Source organism: Ceratotherium simum, chromosome 13, assembly GCF_057802395.1.
Source record: "Ceratotherium simum simum isolate JZ-2026a chromosome 13, ASM5780239v1, whole genome shotgun sequence".
Classification (NCBI taxonomy): Eukaryota; Metazoa; Chordata; class Mammalia; order Perissodactyla; family Rhinocerotidae; genus Ceratotherium; species Ceratotherium simum.
Genome location: NC_141912.1, coordinates 26,203,409 through 26,227,427, shown reverse-complemented (window position 1 = coordinate 26,227,427; position 24,019 = coordinate 26,203,409). Strand labels below are relative to the sequence as shown.

Sequence of the window (24,019 nt, the reverse complement as noted above, 5' to 3'; positions counted from 1 at the left end):
TATATGTGCCTATCATTTTGCTAATACCACATTGTCTTAATTATTGTAGCTGTATTGTAAGTCTTGAAATTGGATAATTTGGGTCCTCTGACTTGGTTCTTCTTTTACAGAAGTGTTTTGGCTACTCTGTTTTCTTTGCCTATCCATATAAGTTTTCAAATCAGCTTGTCAAAGTCTATTTAAAAATCATGGTAAGGTTTTGACAGGAATTGTGATGAATCAAGAGATCTATTTGGTGGAGACTTGATACCTTAACAATTTGGAGTCTTCCAATCTGGAAACAAGATATATGTCTCCATTGTTCAGTTATCTGCCTACGGATTCTACACATATTTTCTTAGACTTATATCTAAATACTTCCTTTTTAAAAAAAAATTGAAATTTCAATCCTTCTTTGCTGCTGGAGAGAAATACAACTGAGTTTTGTATGTTGACCTTGTATCTCTGTTATTAGGTCTAGGAGTTTTACTGTAGACTGTATGGGATTTTCTTCGTAGAAAATCATGTCATCTGGGAATAAAGACAGTTTTATTTCTTCTTTTTCCACCTGCACACTTTGTTTTATTGTAGTGGCTACGTCTTCTACTACTTACCCTGAATAGGAAAAGTGAGAAAAAGGACATTCTTGCCTTGATTCCAATCTTAAGGGAGAAAGCATTCAGTCTCTCGCCATTATGTATGATGTTAGCTATACATTTGTTGTGTAGATATTCTTCATTTAACTAAAGAAGAGAAGTTCCCTTCTACTCCTAGTTTGCTTTAATTTTTATCACGAATGGATGCTGAATTTTATTGCGTGCTTCTTCTGCCTTTATTAATAGGATCATATGGTTTTTGTTTACTTAGTCTGTTAATATAGGTGAATAACATTGATTAATTTTTGAATGTTAAAGCAGACTGGGATAAACCCCACATAATAATGATGTCTTACCCTTTTTATATATTGCTAAATTTGATTTGCCGAAATTTGTTTAAGGATTTTTGTGCCTATGTATATGAGAGATATTGGTCTGTAGTTTTCTTTTAATGACTCTGTCTCATTTTGGTATGCATATTTTAATATGTATTCTAGAAGTAAGTAAAAACTAGTTTCTCTCTGGAAACTTTGGACTATTAACCAAGTATAATGCTGAGTGGAAACTCTCCCACAGAGTGTGTATCCATCACTCAGCGGACTCATGGCTGAACAGGAGTGGTCATGTGATGTGCGACTGACATGTTGAAGGAAGTGGAGGCTCCACAAGTGAATATTTAAATAATACGTGAGGATATATTCTTGAAGTCGGGGGAATGTTGAAGTCAATTTCTGCATCTCAGAGAGGATATTCTCAAATTCTGTCTCCTGATGTATCAATTAGCTTTTAGTGCATAACAAATCGCCCCAAGAATCAGCAGCATAAAACATAATTATTTATTCTCACAGGACTGCTGGTTGGCTCAGGGTCAGTTGATCTAGGCTGGGCTCACGTGGGTGAATTTACTGATCTCAGCTGGGCTTGCTCAAACATCTAGGGGTCAGTTGTTATAGACTCAGACAGAGGGAGAGTGGACTCTGTTCCATGTGAGTCTCAGAATCTTATGGAACTACCAGGGTGGCTCAGGCATGTTCGACTGCCTATAGGAGCCCAAGAAAAACCAGCCCAATAGGAGAAATACATTGTTTCTGTCCAGGCCGCTAACTTTCTATTGGCTAAGGCAGGCATATGAACCACCCCAAGACTCTTCCGAGGGTCTGCAAGTTCTAAACTAATTTCATAATAATACTAGATATTTATGAGGGGGCTGGTGGTGATCTTAATGAATGTAGTTTTTGATCTTTTGAATTGAAATGTGCAAGTTCTGGCTTCAGGACGAGGGGCAAAGGAGGAATAATACGAACTGCTGCTAAATTCCGCGAGAGTTTCCCTGAAATACGAACGCACTCATTTAGTGACTAGTGTGTGCCAGAAACCACAATGTCACCTCAACAAGGGATTTTTGACCTTTGTGTTTACTGCTCTATCTCCAATGCCTAGAAAAGTGTCTGGAACATGGTACACTCTCAATAAACATGGTTAGAAAAACTGAATAAATGTAGACTAGACTAAGAGTGTTCCAGGAGGGTATAAATGGAAACTGACATTGAAAATTTGAAGCCATCTTAATCCTGTATTTGCAGGTGACATGACCCATTAAGACTTTCAAGGTTGTGTGTAAGATGTGGCTGGGTCATGTGTGTGCATACATCCTCTCTGAACCAAGTTTACGGGAGTTAATTCTTAGTCATAATAAGTATCTGTGTCAAACTTTAATGTTTTTTTTTTTTTTTGATGTTGATTCTAGTAAGAGCACTTAAAGTTCCATATCATCTTTGGGTTCCATGGTGTAGTGGTTAGCACGTCTGCCTTACACGCAGAAGATCCTGGGTTCGATTCCCAGTGGAACCACAAGTATCCTTATGTTTCCATTAAGAAGAAATAGGGTGAGCTCCTTTCTCTTGCCCTCCAGATAGTAAGACAATCCACAGACCAACGGTTGCTTCTCCAGTTTCTTCTTCTACACGCCTACTCAATTGGACTCCACAGTGTGGAGCCACGCTAGCTTGCACCATCAGAGAATTTCTCTTGTTAACACCCTCTGTTTTTCCTGCTGGCCCCAGAGAAAACCAGTACAAACAAGGCCTGATGGTCCATAAATGCAAAGTACTTTAAAATAGTACACAGGCAGGGCCTGAGTCAAAAGATTCTCATTATTCTAATTCCATAGTAGTGATAATATTAAGCATTTCTAATTGCAGAAACAGCGTCTACTTGAGCACATTTAAGCAGTAAGGGTGGGAAAATGGAGTTAAAGAAAACTCCAAGTGTCTGGTCTTGGAAACTGGAAGACTCTACTTTTCATTTAATAAGATGTGTGCTTTCCACAGAATCAGATTTGGAGGAGGGTTAGATCAAGGAATGAAGAAACTTCATCAAAAGCACAATTGGTTGAGCATTTAATATATTTAATTGTAGATCTGAGACTAAAATAAATATACTGGCAAAAATATATGTAAATATAAGGAAGAATCATAGAAAATGTTTCTGTTCTGATACAAAAGAAATAATGCATGTAAAATGGGAAAAGAAGGAAAAGGAAAGAGGAAATAAAATAGCTTTATGAACCACCACCATATAGACAATAAGTGAGATTCAACCAATACCATAAGAAAACTGAAAGGAAAGAAAACAGGTTATATAAGGGTAAATAAAGAAATGGGGAAGTATGGGCATGAAGGTAGCCACTAGAACAAAAATTCAAACCATCCTAGATGTCAAAAGAAACTTTTAAATGGGAAAACACAATATGTCACATCAAAAAAGAAATACAACAAACAATATACGTTATAATGATAAAATATGACAGAGTTAAGAACACAAGTATCAATCATATCATTACATATTAATGGGCTTAACTCATATTAAAATATTTTCAAATTGGCTCATGGAGCAAACATAACTATGTACTGAATACACGATATATACATCTAAAACAGATTAGCAGATACTTGGTCCTGTCCAAAACGTCCGTAAGACATTTGGTCCACGCCAAAAGTTCCTTGACGTTTGGTCTTGTCCAGAACATCCACGAGCATGTTTGGTCCATGCCAAATGATTTTGGACAAGACCGAATATCAAGGACCTTTGGCATGGGACAAATGTCTTATGGGCGTTTGGACAGGACCAAATGTCCTGCAAGGCTAGAATGAAATGATTCAGAAAGAAAAAAATAAAGGGATGGGCTAAGGTACACCAGGCGGAAACAATAAGAAAGCAAGGTTTGTGATCCTGACATCAGATAAATTTGAATTCAGGCCAAAAAATGTTAAACATGGCAAAAAAGGTCAGCTTATAATGTTAAAGACCATGATTTCAATAAAGTTGAAAAGTCACAAAGTTATGTGCTGAAGAATGCACTAACTACATGTATAAAATAAAAATTACAGAAGATACAAGAAACAGGTTTAAAAAGAGTAATAATATTAGACTTTAAAATGACACCTTCAGCACACGATAGATCAAATGGACACAAAATAAGTAAGGATATAGAAAATGAAAACAGCATAATCCTGAAGGTAGACCTTATATAGACATATATCAAAATTAATAACCTGGTGTAGAGAATATATCTTCTTCTCAAGGGCACGGGGAACACTGACAAAATTTAATGACGTAGCATATCACAAAAAGAGCATCAGTAAGTTCCATCAAGCAGAAATATTACAATCAGCACCCTATGATCCCAACACGGGCTTGCTAGTTTATAAAACTCAGCCTGGACCTTGAGGAGTCTTCTGCCCGAGGCACTCTCTGCTATGAAACATAGAGAAGTTGGAAATTACTGCTGGAAGATAAAAATAAATGTCTTACTTGCAGCTTCCCAGCATTGCCAGAATTCCTGATGCTCTTCAATGTGCTTCTGTCTTTTTCATAGAAATAAAACAGACTGAAGATAATGGGAACTAAGTTTATGTCTGTTGGGGAAGGAAGTTACAAATACAGAAAAGTTGTAGAATACAATAAACCGTGGGCTGTTGGATTGGAGTTGGAGGTACCAGTGTGAAATCATGGTTATATCTATTTATAGATAACTGTATATAGATATAGCTATCCCCATATGGAGGCGTGTGCACATTTTCTGTCTCAGTCCACTGAGAGGGCCTAGGAGCAATGAGCACACCTAGTACTCAGATCTTGATTTCTAAAAACCATTCCCTGATGAGAAGTTCCAGAGCTTCTTTGAAAAACAGCTCATCTCCAGTTTGGGACCAAAAAAGTACAATATAAAGGAGGAGCCTTTACTGTCAGAAATTAAGAACTTCTTTAAAAATGATGGTACATGTCCAAAAGACACAGGAGTTGATTTGAAGAGTTCACATTGGCCAGATCTGTGACAATTTGAGAGTTAAAACAAATGGTTAATGATTATAACTCATTGACTAGGAATCCATGAGTTCATTTGAAATAAATAAATAAGTAAATAAATAAATAAATGGAAGAGAAGGGGAAGCTCTTCCTTAGAATAGAATTTCAAACAATACATGTACAAAGAACAACAGAGTCACTACATTGTTGATTTGAAAGGGTCACGGGAATAATAGATTCATACTGAATTATTAATGGATGCCAAAACTAGTAGGTAAAACTTTGAGGAGGATGAAGATATTTGCACAGTTTTCAAAGACTCTCCACAAATTACTTTTTTAATACTGATTTTTTCTTATTGTGGTAAAAGATACATAACATAAATTTACAATTTTAACCGTTTTTAAGTGTACAGTCCTGTAGCATTAAGTACATTCACATAGTTATGCAGCCGTTAGCACCATCCGTCTCCAGAACTTTTTCATCTTCTTCGACTGAAACTCTGTACCATTAAACACTCACTTCCCTTTCTCACTCCTCCTAGCCCTCCAGCAATTACCATTCTACTTTCCTTGTCTCTGAATTCGACCACTCTAGGTACCTCATATAAGTGGAATCATACAATGTTTGTCTTTTTGTGACTGGCTTATTTCAACTAGGCTAATGGCTTCGATGTTCACCCATGTTGTGGCATTTGTCATAATGACCTTCCTTTTTCAGGCTGAATAATATTCCATTGTATGCATATATACCACATCTTGTTTATCCATTCATTCTTCAGTGGACACTTGGGCGGCTTCTACCTTTTGCCTATTGCGAATAAGGCTTCTATGAACGTCGATGTGCAAACATCTGTTTGAGTCCCTCCTGTCATTTATTTTGGGTATATACTCAGAAGTGAAATTGCTGGATCATATGGTAATTCTATGTTCAATTTTTTGAGGAATCACTGTACTGTTTTCACAGGGGCTGCACCATTTTACATTTCCACCAGCAATACCTGAGGGTTCCAATTTGTCCACATCCTCACTAACACTAGTTATTTTCTGGTTTTTGGTAATAGCCATCCTAATGGGTCCACAGATTACTTTAAAAAAACATGTAGGCGAGTCATATAGACTAAGAGAACAAAATAGAGACTCTAAAAATAGAGGTAGACGTACAAAATGCATTGACTTTTGACATAGGTGACAAAGTAATGCATGGGGAAAGAATAGTATCTTTTTTTTTTCATTGAGGAAGATTTGCCCTAAGCTAACATCTGTTGCCAATCTTCCTTTTTTTGCTTGAGGAAGAGTGTCCCTGAACTAACATCTGTGCCAATCTTCCTCCATTTTGTATATGATGGGTCACCACCACAGCATGGCTTGATGAGCAGTGTGCAAGTCCCTGCTGGGGATCCGGGCCTGCCAACCCCCGGGGTGCTGAATCACCACGCCACCGGCCGGGCCCTAGTTTCTCCTTTAAAAACAAATAATAATAGTGCCGGAACAACGGGATAGCCATATTGAAAAAAATTAACTTTGACCTTTACCTCAGAGTACATACAAAAATTAATTCATAATAGAGACTAGACCTAAACAAAAGCACTAATTTAGAAACCTCAGAGAAGAAAATATAGGAGAAAATTATCATGACCGTGGAGCAGGCAAAAGTTTCTTAAGATATCTTTACATGAACCATAAAATACAAAACTTTGATTAAATGCTCTCCATCAAAATTAAAAACTTCCGCTGTTTGAAAGACACCATTAAGAAAATGAAAAGACAGGTCACAGACTATGAGAACATATTCCAATACACAACTGAGAAAGGACTTGTATTCAGAATATATGAGGGACTCTTACAACTTGAAACTAAAGGACAAACCCAATAAAAACATGGCAAAAGACTTGAAGACACTTCAAAAAAGAAGATATATGAATAGTCAAGAACTATATGAAAAAATGCTCATTGTTGGTGATGGGGAGTGCAAATTAACACCACAATGAGATAATACTTGAAATCTAGTAGACTGTCTAAAATTTAAAAACCTGACAATACCAAATGTTGGAGAGGTGTGGGGCAACAGGAACTATCATAGCATGTAGATTGGGATGTAAAACGGCAGCAGCACTTTGGAAAACATCTGGCAGTTTCTTATAAAGTCAAACATACATTTACCAAATGATCCAGGAGTGCCACTCCTAGGTATTTACCCAAAAAGAAATGAAGACATATGTGCTGGTTACTTTTATGTGTCAACAAGGCTAGGCCACAGTACCCAGATATTTGGTCAAACACTAGTTTAGATGTTGCTGTGAAGACATATTTTAGATGTGATTCACATTTAAACCAGTAGACTTTGAGTAATGCAGATTACCTCCATAATGTGTGTGGGCCTCATCCAATCAGTTGAAGACCTTAAGAGTAAAAAGAGTGACCTCTCCCAAGAAAGAGGGAATTCTGCTGGCAGACTGCCTTTTGACTCAAGCTGTAACGTCAGTTCTTTTCTGGGTTTCCAGCCTGCCGAACTACCCTGCAGATTTTGGACTTGGCGATTTCCATGAAGGTATGAGTCAATTCCTTAAGATCTCAATCTCTCTCTCCCTCTCTCAAGCTCTCCCTATAGATAGATAGATAGTTAGATAGATAGTTAGATAGATAGATAGATAGATAGATAGATAGATAGATAGATAGATAGATAGATAGATGATAGATAGACAGAGACAGACAGACAGACAGACATATATCCTTCTGGTCATGTAAAGCAGCATATTCATAGCTTTCAGGAATTAGGTTGTGGACATCGTTGTGGGGTGGGGGGATATGATTCTGACTGCCACAGGCATAGGGAGCTTTTTGCGATCATAGAAATGTTCTGTACTTTATGTCAGTGTTACAAGCGTGTATAAATATGCTAAAACATCAAATTTTACACTTAAAATGGGGGCACTTCATTGTATGCATATAATTCCATAATAAAGTTGATTTTAAAAGAAGAGAATCAGAATCCTGCACAAACTGTTTTGGATTCTGCTTTTTCACATAACGATATATCTTCCGCATCTACCAAATGCGGAATAACAACTAAGTATTGCTTTCTGAAGAGTGGAGGGATCAATAAATATTTGTCAAGTTACTACATAATTTTCTTTCATCACCAAACCACCTAGGTGCCCCTATTTCAGGGCTTTTTTAATGCCCATGAGTTTAGCAGAGAGGGCTTTGTCCCCCTTTTTAGAACATCATGGACTTCCTCTTCCCTTGCTCTCCAGTTTCACAAAGTCTCCTCCTTGTGTGCATACTCTCCTTCAATGATGCAAAAGGTTACAACATTTCAGATTCAACTTCTGCTGAATATGCCAACTTTTCAAAAAATAAGCTCTGATTTTGCCAAGTGTACAATATCGAAACTATGCGAAAGCTCTCCAAATACTGATAAAATAGAGATTCCACGTTGTTGTTAAGTGATGAAGGCAAGTTGCAGAAGGCTGTGTAAATATGCTGACTCTTCTATGAAAAGAAGGGAAAACAAAAATTTATATACACAATTGCTTGTATAAAGAACATTAGAAAGGATTGATAAGCAACTGTGGGTAGAGTTTACCAATAGAAGTTGGAAATGATCATCTGGTGGATGAGGAATAGGAAGGGGAGGAGACTTTTCACTGTACCTTTTTATGTTTTCCTTCTTTCTTTCTCTCCCTCTTTATTTTTGTTGTTGTTGTTGTTGTTGCTGAGGAAGGTTTACCCTGAGCTAACATCTAATTGCCAATCTTCCCCTATTTTGTATGTGAGCTGCCCCCACAGCCTGGCCACCCACGAGTGGCCGGGGAAGCGGAGTTCGCCGAGCTTAACCACCAGGCAAGCGGGGCTGGCCCTTTTTGTTTTCTAAAGTTGAAACGTGTGAATATATTTCTTACCCCAAATGAAACGTTTTTAAAATAATGAGCCTTCTACGTGTCCAATCCATCTTCAGAATGTTTAAAACGAAGCTGTTTCTTTCCTACTACATTAACGTTAATAAGCATTTTTTCACGTCATTAAAAAAAAAAAACATTGTTTCATCGTTCACTAAACTAGTGGCGACCCAGCTGTGGAAGCGTAGGAAGTGCGGACGGATTTACAATTTCTTTTCGGCAAGAAATAATTCCAATAGATCACTTTTCTGTGCAAGAATCAGTTTGGCCATGGAAAAACTGGCCACAAGCGGGTCTTTTTCCCTTGGCGGGTCACTGCTGTCCTTTGACCCTGTAGATAGGAATCAAACAAGGCCCTAAACGGTGTGTGTGTGGGGGGGGGGGGGGCCCAGATGTGTGTTCAATCCTTCTAAATTCTCAGCGAGAGGTTTTTTTCTCTCATCCATAGTTTGAGTCCTTACAGCGGGCCTGAGACTGCGAGGAACCCCATCTGTGAATCAACAGAGCAAAACCCTCTCCCGCGTGGCCCGTACGGGGATCGAACCCGCGACCTTGGCGTTATTAGCACCACGCTCTAACCAACTGAGCTAACCGGCCATGAGAACTAAGTTGCTTATTCTCTCGTAAAGTTTGACATAAGCCAAAACTATTGTTTCAAAGTCTTTTTCTAAAACGAAACAGAAAATTCTCCAACTCTTCCAATTGCTGCCTTCCTTAAATGCACCCGCCCTGCCTTACTCAAGTTCCTTAAAAGAAAAAGAATCCGTCCCAGCACTCACGTGTTACTTGTTTAAAAAATCACAAGAGATTAGGTCCATTCTAGCAAATGGAAGTGTCTTGATGAACAGTTTCGCTTCAGCAGTGGCGTTCTCGGTTTGTAGTTGAGGTACGGAAACTGCCTTCACAGGGGGTGTGGTCAACTGACCGCGGAACCGCCACGGCGCGGGGCTGGGAGGACGCGGCTCCCGCACTCGGGGGCGGGTTTCTCTCTCCTGAAGAACTTCCGACAGATCTGAGGCCTCGGGACCGAAACCTGCTCCTTCTGGCTGCCTGGCCTCGGAGAGATCCGGTGGTGACCACGACCTGAAATGCCTGCAGCCCTTGCACCGCGTAGCAGTGGCGGCGTGTGTGTGTGTGTGTGTGTACGCGCGCGTGCGTAAAATGTCTGGTTTTTGAGCAAAAAAAAACATTAGCAAACATGCAAAGAAACAAGAATATGTAATCAATCCCCAGGGGAAAATGCATATGATTGAAACCTCCATAACGTTATACTTAATGAAAAGAGCCAGATGGTAAAGATCGTGTGTTGTACGATTTCATTTGTTTCTCTCAGGTTTATTGAGAATCTACATATTAAGAATTTCATTTTTTAAAGAATCCATATATAAGTGAGATTATACAGTATTTATCTTTCTCTGTCTATTTCCCTTCACATCATGCCTTCAAGGTCCATCCCTGTTGTCCCAAATGGCAGGATTTCCTTCTTTTTTTGTGGCATTTTCTGTATCCACTCATCTATTGATGGACGCTTAGGTGGTTTCCATGTCTTGGCTATTATAAAACAATGCTGCAATGCACATCGGGGTGCAGATAACTCTTCAACATAGTGGTTTTGTTTCCTTTGGATATATACCCAGAAGTGGGATTGCTAGATCATATGATAGTTCTATTTTTAATCTTTTGAGGAACCTCCATACTGTTTTCCGCAGTGGCTGTACCATTTATACTCCCACCAACAGTGCACAAGAGTTCCCTTTTCTCGATATCCTTGCCGGCATTTTCCTTGTCTCTTTGATGATAGCCATTCTAACAGGCATGAGGTGATTTACATTTCCCTAATGATTAGTGATGTTAGGATTGTCTACCTGTTCTTGACCTTTATATAAATGGGAACATACAGTATGTACTCCTTTGTGTCTGGTTTCTTTCATTCAACATAATGATTTTGAGATTAATCTGACTTTGAATTTACCAGTGGTTCATTCTTTCTTATTGCCAAGTGATATTTACTCTTCATCTATATACCACAATTTGTTATTCCATTAATCTGTTAATGGACGTTTTCATTGTTTCCAGTTTTGGCTATTGTGAAGAAAGCTGTTATAAACATTTTTGTACACATCTTTTCATTGAGATAGAGTTCATTTTTCTTGTGAAAATGCCTAGGAGAAGGAAGCTGAGCTACGGGCTAGGCAAGTTTGTGTGTGTGTCTGTATGTGTGTGTGTGTGTGTGTGTGTGTCTAAGGTGGTTTTATAATTTTACTTTCTCACCAGCAATGATGGGATGTTCTACATACTCACCATTTCAACTCCTTAGGGGTTTTTGTTTGTTTTGTTTATTTGCTTGTAACTCAATTTGGTGTGAAGAAATGTTTCATCACGGCTTTAATTTACATTTCTCTAATGACTAAACAGTTTGGCCATTTGTGTATTTTTTAAATTGAGGTGTTTATTCCAAGTGCTTTGCCCATCCGTTAGTGGCTTGTCTTTTTATTATTGATTTCTAAAAGATCTTTAAATAATCTGGACCTGAGCCCTTTGGCAGATATATGCATTGTGCATGTTTTCCCTGTCTCTTGCTTATCTTTCCATTTCCTAATGACGTTATTAATGAGATTTTAATTTTGATAATGTTCCTGTTTATCTCGTTTTATGTATTTTATGTTATTTTTTCCTCTCTAAGAATTATTTGCCTCCTGCAAGGTTCTAAAGACGTTTCTTATTTTTTCTAGATACTTTATAGTTTTAGCTTTATGTTTGGATTTATGATCCATCTTGTATTAATGTCTCAATATGGTGTGAGATGAGTGTGAGGTTAATTTTTTCTCCAACTTCTGAGAAGCTCTGAGAATGCTTGAGAAGAGCAAGTAGCCTAGCACCAAACACAAACCCATTCAGATATCAAGTTGAAAAGAAGTTTGCAAAAGAGTTTGAGAGAGGGTGCATAGTTTTATTCAACTGTTTCAGGATCATTTGTTTAAAAGACTTTTCTTCCACATTGACTTGCATTGGCACCTTTATAGAAAATTAATTGATCGTATGTGTGTGAGTCTACTCCTGGAATCTGTCCTGCCTTGTTGACCTGTTTGTCTATATATAATGCCAAAACCACATTGTCTCAATTGCTGGAGCTTTATAGAAAAAAAGTCTTTTTGGGCAGGCAGTGTGAGTCCTCCATCTTCACTCCTCTCTAGAGTCAATTTGAGAGATTTCTAACGTGTGATGTGGAGAGGACGGTCTAGTGAGGGAGCAGAGAGTAGGCATATTCACAAGGCCCCGTGAGTTCTCACTCTGAGAGAAGGTTATGCCTGGATCCGAGCCAGGGCGGACACCTCCAAAGCACAGTCCCCAGGGAAGAAGCCCCACTTGATCATGTTTAGGGGTAGAAATTGTGTGAGACAAACCAGGGATCTTCAGAACCCAATGCTTCTACATTTTTAAGCGCTGTTTATCTTCATTAAATTCAGATCTTTTCTATGACATTGAGCATAACTGGTAAATGAAAATAACAGTCAGGTAAACCACAAATTTATTAACCCTCCTGGTCGTGAGAAATGTTTTGCAATCTTTGATCCAGTATACTGATGAGCTTCTGGAAAAGAAGCTTCTTATGAAAATTTCAGAGGTTATGAAACATGGAATTTGTACAGGTGTGTTTACTAGGAAAGCACAGTTCCCTCTCTCAGGGACTGGGCTCTCTTGTACTGATGGGGTGAACAAAAATGAAAACAAAACAAAGAAATTTCAGATGGTGCCTAGGGCTAGGAAGCACCTAAAACAGGTAATGTGACAGGGAGTGACTGGGACATGGAGACAATCAGGAAAGGCCTCTTGGGGGAGGTGACATCTGAATTGAGCCTGAATGTTAAGAAGGAAGAAGTCAGTTAAAGGTCATAAAAGGAATAGCCTCTGGCAGAGGGAACAGCTAATTCAAGGTCCTGATGTAGGAATTGGCTTTCGATTTTAAGTAACCAATGAGGCCATGTGGTTAGCACGCAGTGTAGAGACTGACAGGAGATGAGTTCAGAGAAGAGTTCAAGAGCTAAAGTATGCAGGGCCTCCTAGCCATGGTAAGGGTATGGACTTTATTCTAGTTGTAGTGGAAAGTGATTAGAGGCATTTAAGCAGAGGAATGTCATAATCTGATTTACCTTTTGAAAGAATCACTATGACTGCCAGGTGGAGAATGGATGGTAGAGGCCAAGGGTGAGGCAAGGAGACGAGGAAGGCAGCGAGTCTCAGAATTTCCCATCCTTTTCTATATAGAGTGACACAGACAGACAGTGATACTATTTGTATAGCAATGTTGGGTGGAAAAAAATGAGGCTTCTCAGTCAAGGGCAGCCAGCTTGGGCACTCAGAGTATCCTAGACCACGGTGTACCCCAAAGACTGAGATAATAAATATCCTGGCACACCTGAGAGCTAGGCCTGGCACCGCAGACACATTGGCACTGATGCTCTGAGAAGAGAAGGTAGCCCAGCACCAAACCCAAACCCATTCAGATAGTCAGTGGAAAAGAAGTTTGCCAAAGAGATTCAGAGAAGGTGCATCCAGCAAAGTAGGAGGAAAACCAAGAACACGTGAAGAGCTGCGGTTAGACATCATTCTTTCATTTCTCGACATGTACTGAGCACCCACGATGTGTCTGACCCTCGTGCACATGCTAAACATATAGAGGGAGGTTCTCAAGCTAGAGCTCCGCATGATCACGAGCAGTGAGAGGTACAGGGCAGCACCAGGGGAGCAGCGCTGAGGTTAGCCCTCAGAAGAAAAAAAAGTTAGTCCTCAGGGTGTGGAGTCAAGACAGGCAGGGAGCGACTTCGTCACAGGAGAATGGGCTTCAGGGCTTCTCTTAGCAACCCCCTGTCCTGACTTGATAGCTGGGAGCCGAGCAGAATTTGAGGGGAAATCTGATTAGCAGGGGGAGGGCACCGGCATGAAGAGCCACATTTCTCTGACATTTGACATTTAATATACCAGTACTCACAATGAGAATAATCTTATATTTAAGTTTATTATTTACACTTATATTTACATACTCTTTGTCCGTAACAAAGCCTTTGATTTGGGAGTGAGGATGTTTGCAGACAGGAGTCCATATAAGCAGAACAGGTGCTGAATCCCAATTCCTGGGAATTTCCTCTTTCAAAATAAGCTGCTTTCTCCTGTCCAGTGAATGAATAAGTCCAGGACTGAGGAGGCCACGCAGGGAGAGGCGAGGATGTGGGGCTCAGACCACACCCCTCACCTGGCTCTCCTTTGCCAGCCTGAGCCAGGTCTGCAGTTGCTGGAAGATGTTCTGTGGAGAGGCGGAGGAATTCTGCAAGTCAGACCCCATCACTAGTAGGGGGCAGGGCCATGCATATTAGTATGCAAATGAGAATGCAAATCAGCCAGAGCTTTTTCTCTCTTACCTGGCGCCCTAGGTGGAGGCTCGGGGAGTCTGAGGGCCTCTCAGGCGCCATGTCCAAGCAATGGGAGGCACCAGGGATGAGAAGGGCTGACTCTGAGGGTCCCAAAGCCTGTGTTACACTTAGCACGTGCCAGGGGTCTGCATCCCCTGGAAAGGAAGAGAGAATGGTGCGTTGAGCTGGGGCTAGGGGGAGACATGGGAGTCAGGTTCTGATGGTGTGCTCACCATTAACGAACAGCACTCGGGTGGCCCCTGGGGTCTGGCCACCATAGTAGGAGTTCGTCCGGGCCACAGCCTGGGCTACGGATGAGGTTGAGAGCCCGAACACCTGCTCACATAGCTCCAGCTGGGAGGGCAGTGCTGGGAGCTGGGAGAAAGGGCATCCGGGGTCCTCACAGGTGACATCTGTGGAGGGAGATATAGGCTCTAAGTGTGAGGAATACAGCCAGCCCCCTCTCCTTTCATAATCATTTACAGAGTTCTCCCTGGTGATGACCAAGACAGCTCCGGATCGTCCCTTCAGTGAGTTCACAGTCCTGTCAGAGGCACACACACCCCCCAGACAGTGATGGCCCAGGATCATCAGGGCTGTGATGGGAAAAGGGCCTTGGTGGGGGTGGGGAACCCAGAGGGAGCATGATGGGCTCTGGGGCAGCATCCCGCAAGTGATAAGACCTTATGGAATTAGTGGGAGTGAGCCAAGCAAAGAGAGAAAAGAGAAAGCATAAGAAATAGAGGAAATAGCATGTGCAAATGTCCTGAGGTTTGAGGGAGCCTGCAGTGCTTAAAGCAGAAATTGGACCATTCCTTCCTTTACCATTTATTTGAGCACCTACTATGTGCTCAGGCACATATTGAGCAATATTAGAAACACAGTGGCAACCAAGACATCCCCAGGCTCTGCTGTCACATACTCCCAGTCCAGAGCAGGAGACAATAAAGAATGCATGATGAGACTGTGGAAAGTGGTAAGGAGAACATGGCGCTAATGAGAGGGGAGGCAGACTTATCTTGAGGGATCATGTAAGGCCTCCCAAGGAGGGGGCATCTTGTCTTGAGACCTGAAGATGAGTAAACTGTGTGAAGAGATGAAGATAAGTAATCCAAGCAAAGCGAACGGCATGTGCAAAGTCCCTGAGCTGTTAGGAAGACTGATGTATTAGGGGTCAAAACACATAAAGTCTTATTATAATAATAAGAGCAAGCATTTATGGAGTACTTACTGTATACCAGCATCATTCTTAGCTTGTTACATATATCACCTCCCTTAATTCTTAAAACATCTTTGTGAGAGAAGCACTGTGATCATTCCCATTTTACAGATGTGGAAACTGAGGCATAGAGAGCTTAAGTCACTTGCCCAGGTTTGTCCAAGATGGCAGAGCTATGAAATGGCGGAGCTGGGACTTGAACCTTTTGCTTTAAACCACATCTTCACTGCCTTCAGGGGATGTGGAAAGGATTTCGAATTTAACTCTAGGGTTGCGTAGCCAAATTTAGGAAATAAAAATACAGGATGCCCAGTTAAATCTGAATTTCAGACAAACAAAAAAGTACTTTTTTAGTGTAAGTATGTCCGGTGCAATATTTGGGACACGCTTACACTAAAAAAAAAATTTGTTTAACTGAAATTCACATTTAACTGGGCATCTGTATTTTATTTGGCACCTCTACCCTGGGATCACGGAGGAGCCATGGAAGGGTTTTGAGCAGAGGAAGAACAAGGTTAGATTTAGAAAGATCTCTCTGGACACTGTGAGGTAGTTGGATTGCATGGGTGAAGTGAAGGCCTGGAGAACAGAGAGGAGCCTGGGTCAGGGATGCAGGCAGGAGAGGATGGGGGCCTCTACCAGGACAGCAGAGGGGAAAATTGAGTGGGGGTTGGGGTGAGCTGGAGACTCATCCAGGATGAAGAGGGGGCAGGACTCAGTGACTGACAGGCTGTGGGGGTAACGCGAAGGAGACCTGCAAAACACTGCTAGGGTTTCTAGTCTAGTGACTGGGTAGAGGGTAGGACACAGAGGAGGAGCAGACTGAAGGGCTGATCACTCATGTTGAGGACTTACTGTGTGTGTGACAAGGTATGTGAGGGCCAAGCACACACACACTCGAGGATGGCTGTCCACCCTCCAGCCCCACACCTGCAGGCTAAACAAGGCCCAGCAGCCAGGCCAGGTGTCCTGTGGAAATGAAAATGAGTCCAGACCACCTGTGAGATGGCCTGTCTGGGCATAGCACAGAATGCACCTTTTGGGGATGAGGGTTGGGCCAGTCACTCACAGAAGCCGAACTCAGTACATGTCTGGTACACCCACTGCCGGTCACCCACGCTGGACACCTGGGGCTCTGTGACCTTCAGCTGTGCCACTGTCTCTGCTCGGGAAGAGCTTAAACACCTCTGGCCCAGGCTGCGTATGACAACCTAGGGGACAATATACATACACACATACATACATTCATACATACATACATAAATTCTTCCCCTCCCTCCAGCAAGCCGGGGCCTAGAGGCATAGGTCACTACGAGTCAAAGGTCAGAAGTCAGAAGGGTGAGTTCCTGAGCTCTGCTGGGAGTCAGAGGTAGGAGGGGGAGGGCCGGGGGGGTGGGTCCCTGGGTCCCTGTAGGTTAGAGGTTAAGGTACTATTTGACTCAGACCTTATTTCCTATGACACTTTGGGCAAATGATAATATCTTGAACCTCAGTTTCCTCTTCTGTAAGTGGGGATAATAACAGTGCCTAGAACTATTGTGAGAATTCAGTGAAATAATATCTGTGAAGCGCTTCGCACAGCACTTGGTGCAGACAGCGCTGGAAAAGTGACAGCTGGATTCTAACTGTAGATTGCGAGGCTGGGGGGCCCGGTCCCTAGTAGAACTCTGTGCCTAGGGCTACATTTTTTCACTCATCCTATAAATACCAACTGAGCACTTGCTGTGTGCCAGACACTGCTGCAGGCCCCGGTAGAGGACAGAACATTATGGCAAAAGCCATAATGAACGTGGGCGTTAACATTTGCAAACTGTGCTCCAGGCTCTGCTGAGAGCTTTACGCGCCCACTTCATTTCACCTTCCCGAGGGCCCTGCGAGGTGTCGTCCCCATGTCACAGATGAGGAAACGAAGGCTCAGAAAGGGCCGACGCTTGCCCAAGGTCACACAGCGGAGGCGAGCGGGGCCCTCGTCTGCCGACCCCCGGCCCGGCTCGGGGGCTCACCTGCACCGCCCGCCGCAGCCCGCGGTAGGGCGCCGGGCGGCTGCCGTTGGCGCGGCCCCCGAGGAGGAGCCCGCAGAGCCGCCGCACGCCCAGCGGCGCCCCCGCCTGCCCGTCGTACTGCACCGCGCCGCCCACCAGCGCCTGCAGCGCCGCCAGCAGCTCCGCCCGGTCCTCGGCGCGGCCCAGGGCCCCGCAGGCGCCCAGCTCCGCCCGCAGCGCCGCCCGCGCCGCCCCGCCCGCGCGCAGACGCCGCTCCACCTCCGCGAAGGCTGCGGCCGCCGCCGCCCGGCACTGCGGGGACCGGGAGGCCCGTCGGCGCCACTCGGCCGGCCCTGGCCTCGCCTCTTCAGGGCCCCCGACCTCCTGGGGCTCCCACGACCCCGAGCCCGACAACGCCCCCGGATCGGCCCCTCCATCTCCTGGGGGTCGTGCCCCGGCTCCGCTCCTCTCACCCACCCCTGCTGGGGCTCCTCCCTCGTCCATGCCCGGACCCATCCTCAGCTCCCGCCTTCTTCCCAAATCCCTGCCCCCCTCTCGGGGCTCCCACCGCCCGCAGACCCGCCACCCTGCAGACTTCACCCTTTTCTCTGGCACCCAACTCCCAGGCCTCCTCCTGTCCCCCTCCCCCTCGGACGAGGGACACCTCCTACCTCCGGGGACCCGCCAATCGCCGGGCTCATCAGGCTTCTGGCCACCACCTGTAGTCCGACCGCGGGAGGAGGGGTCAGGGGCTCCCGACTCCCGAGGCCCTCCTCCCCCCGACCCGCGCCCCCTCCTTACGTCGTTATACTCGGAGAAGTCCAGCACGGCCCGCACCGGGGCGGAAGAGGCGACAGAGGCGAAAATGAGATGGGGGAACTGAGGGAGAAGAAGTCAGCCTGGGGGCTGAGGGGCGGGGATCCCGTAGCTTCCCGCCCCTGGGTCACTCAGTCGTCGCGTGGTCTTAGGCAAGTCCTTACCCTCTATACACGGACTCTTGTGAAGAGAGCTTGTGGAAAGCTCTTGCGGGGAGAGAGAGTGTGGGGGAGGGTCTTCCTCTGATCTTAGATGGGGACCCCGGAGTCCAGTTCCCTCCCCCCAGCCCACCCAGAGGAGACCCAGGGACCTTGAGGCGGGCCCAGGCGGCCAGGGAGCCGGCATAGGAGCCTCCGAAGCAGATCCAGGGGCTGGAGGAGGAGACGTTGAAGGAGCGGGAGAGTGCGAGGCGGGCAGAAGCCACGTCAGCCAGCCTGGGGTCAGAGGGGGCCTCAGTCGGTCCTCATCTCGGGGAATCCCTGAAGATTCCCCCACTGAACAGGTCGGGATCCGGAGACATGCATGGGTAGAGTCTGGCCGGAAGCCAGGGCTCTTTTCTCATGAGGTATTTCTGAGGACCCCCTATTCCCACATATTGTGGCCACTGGAAAGATTTTGACTTTAGTGTGAGTGAGACGAGCGACATGAGAGGGATTTGAGCCCGTGAGAGCTCTGGTCTTGGTTATGCTCTAATGTCCACCCCGGCTACACCTGGAGAATAGACTGAGGGGTCCAGGGCAGAAATAGGGAGACCAGTGAGGAGGCTGTATAATCCAGGTAAGATATGCTGGTGCTCTGGACCAGGAGGCCATAGTGAGACAGACAGAGAAAAGAATACTGTGTAAGAGAAAGAGAGAGAGAGAGGGACAGAGACCCAGACATGGAGAGAGAAAGAATAAGACACTGAAAGATGAAGAAGAAAACATGGAACCAGAGACGCAGGGGTCAACTTCAGGCGTTGCAGGAGAGAGACAGAGATGTGAAGACACAGACATCCTCAGTCCCGGGACCCCAAACACTTTCCCTACCCCCACTCACGCATGGCGACTGGACAAGAAGCGGAGCTGGGCCATGTCCAGGCCCCCGGCAGGTATACTCAGGCCATAAAATCTGTGTTCCAGGCCTAGCACCAGGGCCCCCCAGGTTGGAGCCAGGGCGGCAGGGTGCCCTGTGAAGAGTGTGGGGGGGAGGTGAGGTGGGGGTAAGCCCTTGCAACCCTCAGGTCTCACAGCAGTGCAATATGCATCTCCCCTGCCCAACTCCCAGCTGTGTCTTTCCCACCCTTGCTTCTTACCTCTCATCACTGAGCCAGGCCCGAGGCTGCCCTCTCCCCCCAGATGCAGGAATACAGGTCCATCCGGGCTGGCCCAGTGTTGGTCATTTACCCAGTACCGCTAAGGCGTGGGATGGGCAAGAAGAAATGGGGTTGTGAGAGTTCTGACCTCTTCTTTATTCCCTGTTTTTTCCAGTCTCCCTCCCTGATGGATCTTTCTTTGTGTGCTTAGTAGTGTCTGAAATAGGCTTGTTTATTTATGTGTTCCTTTCTCTCCCGATTGTCTTCTCATCTAGGGCGTAAGATCTACAAGAGCATATATTTTTGTCAACTTTTCCACTCTTGCATCCCAGGGTCAAGGATAGTGGCAAGCACATGATAGGCACTCACTGTCTATTGAAATAATCATTGTGGAATGAGTAATGAAGGCAGATGGATTTAGGAGCAGGGCCTCGGTGAGATGACCTGTGGAGGCTGTGTATAGGGCAGGCGTGAAAAATGGTGAATCGGTGCATTCGTTCAATAGATGTCTTTGAGTGCCTTTTTTGAGCCAGATCTGGTTCAAAGCCGGTACACATTTCTGCTGCATCTTGAGACCTGGTGGTGGGTTTAGTGTTTAATCTGAAGGACAGGGAGAAGGGGACTGAGGGGCAGTGAGAGAGGGAGAGTGAATGACAGAGAGGAGGAAAGACTGAAAGACAGTACCTGAGGGACAAAAAGAGTGAGACACTGAGGAAAGGAGGGAGACTAGGGGGTGGAGAGTAAATCTAAGAACCAGAGGGGCTAGACTAAAGAGACCCCCATAAGAGATCCTGACAGCATGCATAGGATGAGGGTGACAGGCAAAGAGACGGCGAGACTGAGGTGTAGACATAGGTGGTGAGAGAAAGCAGAGACTGAGGGGCAGAGTAGGGTTGAGGTAGGGGGCAGAGCAGACAGTGGACTCCCCTCTCCTGGCCTCACCTGCAGGAAGGATCGTCTGTCAGAGGCGTTGAAGGGGTCCAGTGGCTGCTCCAGCCACCCCTCTTTTGGGAGGGCCACAGCACCTGAGCCCAGGCTCAGGCCTAGGCCAGAGCTCTCCTGAAACTGCTGAATGTGCTCACCTAGGTGCCTAAGAAGGGAGGCTGTGGGACATGGAGGGAAGGAGTCAGGCCAGGGCCCCTTAGGAGCCCCTGCCTGACCCTCAGGCTCCTCCTACCTGGAGCTGAGGATGCCCAGAAGGAAACCAGGAGCAGAGGGCGCAGCCACAGGGCAGGCCCACCAGCCATGCTGTCCAGTCTTCAGAGCTCGAGGGGCTCTGTTCTCCCCCTTCACTGGGGACCTTTCTCGTGTCCCCAGGGCTGGGCTTTAAATTTATGGTCTTTCCTCAGGAGCTCAGGTTTCTTTTCAGACGCTTCTCCCTGGACAAGGCAAGCGTCTGTTGGAACCACTAATGCGGGGCAGGGACGCCAGAGTCTGTGTCTAGAGGCCTGCTGATGTGGCACCTGAGTATCCAATTTCTTCTCTCTCTGCTCCTGAGTTTCTCCTCTCTTGGCCCCTTGATCTCGCTTCCCTCTGTCCCTCAGTTTCTGTCTCTGTGCCTCAGTCTCCCTCTCTCTGTCCTTCAGTCTTCCCCTCTTTACCTCAGACTTCAGGCTCCACCTCTCTCTACCTCAGCACCTCCTCTGGCCACTTACTCCCAGTCTTCCTTTCTCTGCCCCTCAGCATATCTTCAGTCCCCCTCAGTTGGCCCAATGCTCAGTCTCTCCCTCTCTTTGCTCCTCAGTCCCCTCATCTCTCTTGCAATCTTCTCTCCACTTCAGTTTCTCTCTGTGTCCCTCAGTCTTGCCCTGTCTATTTTCCAGTCCCCTCTCTTTCTCCTCTTCATCACCATCCCTGCCTCACCTCCTCGGACCCACAATCTCACCACTTTCCTTAGACTCTTTATGGTTCTTTGAACATTTCAGGCTTGCTCTTGCCTCAGAATGCTTCCCCTTGCTGTTGCCATTCTGTGGATGAATATTTCTTCATAAATCCTCCTGGCTTGCTCCCTCACCTCAAACAGATCTCTATTTAAATGGAAGGTCTTCCATGGTCATCTTTTTAAAAATTGCCAGACCTATAGTTCCTCCATGTTGTAGCATGTATCAGTATTCCATTTCTTTTTATGGCTCAGTAATAGTCCATTGTATGGATATATAACTTTTATAGCAACTTACCACTATTACAAATATTAGCCATATTTTATTTATTTAGATGGTTCATCATCTGTCTCCCAGACTAGAAAGTAAGCTCCATGGGGTGTAGGATTTTCATCGCTCTGGTCCATTGCTAAATGCCTGGTCACTACAACAGTGTACGCAGTGGGCAATCAATAAATATTTGTTGAGTGATTGAGTAATCCATCAACTAATGCTGCTGGTTCTACTTTAGAAATATATCCAGAATCCCACAGCTTCTCACCACCTCCAGTGCCACCACCTCCTTCTGAGCCACCATCATCTCTGACTTGGAATATCACAGAAGCCTCTTAGCTGGTCTCCCTGTTTCTGCCATGTGATCTATTCTCCACTCAGCAGATAGATCTCGTTAAACACAAGTCTGATCATTTCACTCCTTGGTTCAGAGTATTTTCCTGGCTCCCCATCTTACTCAAAGTAACATCTACAGTTTCTTAAATGGTCTTTGAAGCCCCATATGATCTGGCCACCTGTTCCCTTCATGATTTCATCTCCTACTCCTCACCCCTGGGCTCACTGCTCCAGCCACATTGGGTTACATCGTATTTCACAAGACTATCAACGACACTCCTTCCTCAGAATCTTTTCTCTCATCGGGATGCTTTTCCTCCACATATCTTCAAATCTTTTCTCACTTCCTAGAATTCCATGTTCATGTTTGCCTTACTAGATAGCTTTTACCTGGTCATTCATACTATAAAATAGAACAATCTCTGACACTCTCTGTCCTCTGACCCTGCTGTTGTCGGTCTCTGGTTATGATTATATGTTATTGCATTTCTCTCCCAAACTTTAAGGCAGTCGGTAGGTGCTCAACAAATATGTAATGAGTAAAATGTTATATGATTAATTTGTTAATTCATCAATTAATTTTGTGGTCTGGAAAGAATTCCCTAAGAATGTAACATAAGAATTGAGGCAAGAATGAGGAGCTGGCGGGGAGCACGAGGTGATCTGGGGTAAGAGGGTTCCTGGCCCAAGTAACAGCAGCTGCAAAGACTCTGAGTCATGAAGCTTTTGGTACCTTCAAGGAATATCAACGAACTCAGGGAGGCTGCAGGAGAGTGAATGAAGGCACTTGAATTAGGTGAGAAGAGGGAAGTCAGCAGAGACTCAACCCTGCTGGCAGGCCATGGAAAGGGCTTGGGATTTTATTTAAAGCTGATATGTTGTCAATGAAGGCACTTAAAAAAATTAGTATATTAGTAAATTTGTTAATTTCTTTTTTTGTAAATATCAAGTTACTCAATTGTTTTAATTGCTAGACTGGAAAGATAGAGATCTTCACTCAAACTCAACAATAGGGAGACAAATAGCCCAATCAAAAATGGGTGAAGGATTTGAACAGACATTTCTCCAAAGAAGATGTACCAGTGGTCAATGAAAAGAGGTTCAACATCATCAGTCATTACTGAAATAGAAATCAATACTATGAAATACCTCTTCAGTCTCACTAGACTGGATGTAATAAAAAAGACAGACTATGGCAGGAACTGGGAACATATAATGGAACAGTCACTTTGGAAAACTCTTGAACTTGTTATTTTTAAATAGTTTTATTTAAGTATAATTTAAGTACCTTAAGATTCTCCTGTTGTTAAGTGTACAACTCAGTGTTTTTCAGCAAATTTACAGACTTGTGCAACTATCACCACAATCCAGTTTTAGAACACTTCCAATCACCTCAAAAAGGACCCTTCATGCCTATTTGCATTCAATCTCTGTTCCCACTCCCAGTGCCAGACAAACACTAATCTAATTTCTGTCTCTATGGATTTTCCTTATTTGGACGTTTTATATAAAGAGATTCCTATGATAGATGATCTTCTATGTCTGCTTCTTTTGCTTGGCATAGGGTTTTTGAAGTTCATCCATGTTGTAGTGTTGATCAGTATTTCATTCATTTTTATAGCTCAATACTATTCCATTGTATGGCTAGACCACCCTTACTTATCTATTAATCAGTTGATGGACATTTCGGTTGTTTACATTGTTGGGCTGTTATGAATAATGTTGCCATGCACATCTGTGTACAAATATTGTGTAGAGATATGTTTTCATTTCTCTTGAGTAGATACCCAGATATGGAATTGCTGGATCATATGTTAAAATTATATTTAACTTTTTAAGAAACTGGTGAACTGTTTTCCAAAGTGGCTGTACCATTTGTTCATGTAACTTCTCAGACTAAAATCATTCAATGGATTCCCACTGTTATTAAGACCAATACAAAAATTCTTAATGTGGACTATAAATAGGGTGACCATACTGCCTAGTTATACTTGATTCAATTGTCAAAAGAAAACTCATAGAGCTTT

The 24,019-nt window shown here is 44.2% G+C and overlaps 1 protein-coding gene and 2 non-coding genes across 3 annotated transcripts; 1 reads left to right on the top strand and 2 right to left on the bottom strand.

Annotated features, from left to right (window-relative positions):
* Positions 1-2,353: 2,353 nt before the first annotated feature.
* TRNAV-UAC (transfer RNA valine (anticodon UAC)) lies at positions 2,354-2,426 on the top strand. The gene has a single exon. It is a non-coding gene; the product is annotated as a tRNA-Val (tRNA).
* Positions 2,427-9,307: 6,881 nt separating this feature from the next.
* Positions 9,308-9,381, bottom strand: TRNAI-AAU (transfer RNA isoleucine (anticodon AAU)). Its single transcript has one exon. It is a non-coding gene; the product is annotated as a tRNA-Ile (tRNA).
* A 4,411-nt stretch (positions 9,382-13,792) lies between these two features.
* Positions 13,793-20,750, bottom strand: PRSS16 (serine protease 16). The gene is made up of 12 exons (XM_087438157.1): positions 20,681-20,750; positions 20,446-20,606; positions 19,504-19,603; positions 19,248-19,377; positions 18,520-18,643; positions 18,195-18,272; positions 18,065-18,112; positions 17,415-17,705; positions 16,481-16,622; positions 14,426-14,605; positions 14,202-14,347; positions 13,793-14,086 (listed from the first exon to the last, which is right to left on the bottom strand). Exons 1-12 carry the CDS (start codon positions 20,748-20,750, stop codon positions 14,018-14,020), a joined length of 1,539 nt encoding a protein of 512 aa, XP_087294283.1. The 3' UTR covers positions 13,793-14,017.
* Positions 20,751-24,019: the final 3,269 nt, after the last annotated feature.

What these genes read in the sequence shown, in the direction of transcription:
- PRSS16 (XM_087438157.1), bottom strand. Translation starts at nt 20,750, where the DNA reads ATGGCTGGTGGGCCTGCCCTGTGGCTGCGCCCTCTGCTCCTGGTTTCC. An exon ending in CCGCCTGGGCCCGCCTCAAG is followed by an intron (nt 18,273 to 18,519) that starts GTCCCTGGGTCT and finishes CTTCTCCCTCAG; the next exon opens with TTCCCCCATCTCATTTTCGC. An exon ending in ACTTCTCCGAGTATAACGAC is followed by an intron (nt 18,113 to 18,194) that starts GTAAGGAGGGGG and finishes GTCGGACTACAG; the next exon opens with GTGGTGGCCAGAAGCCTGAT.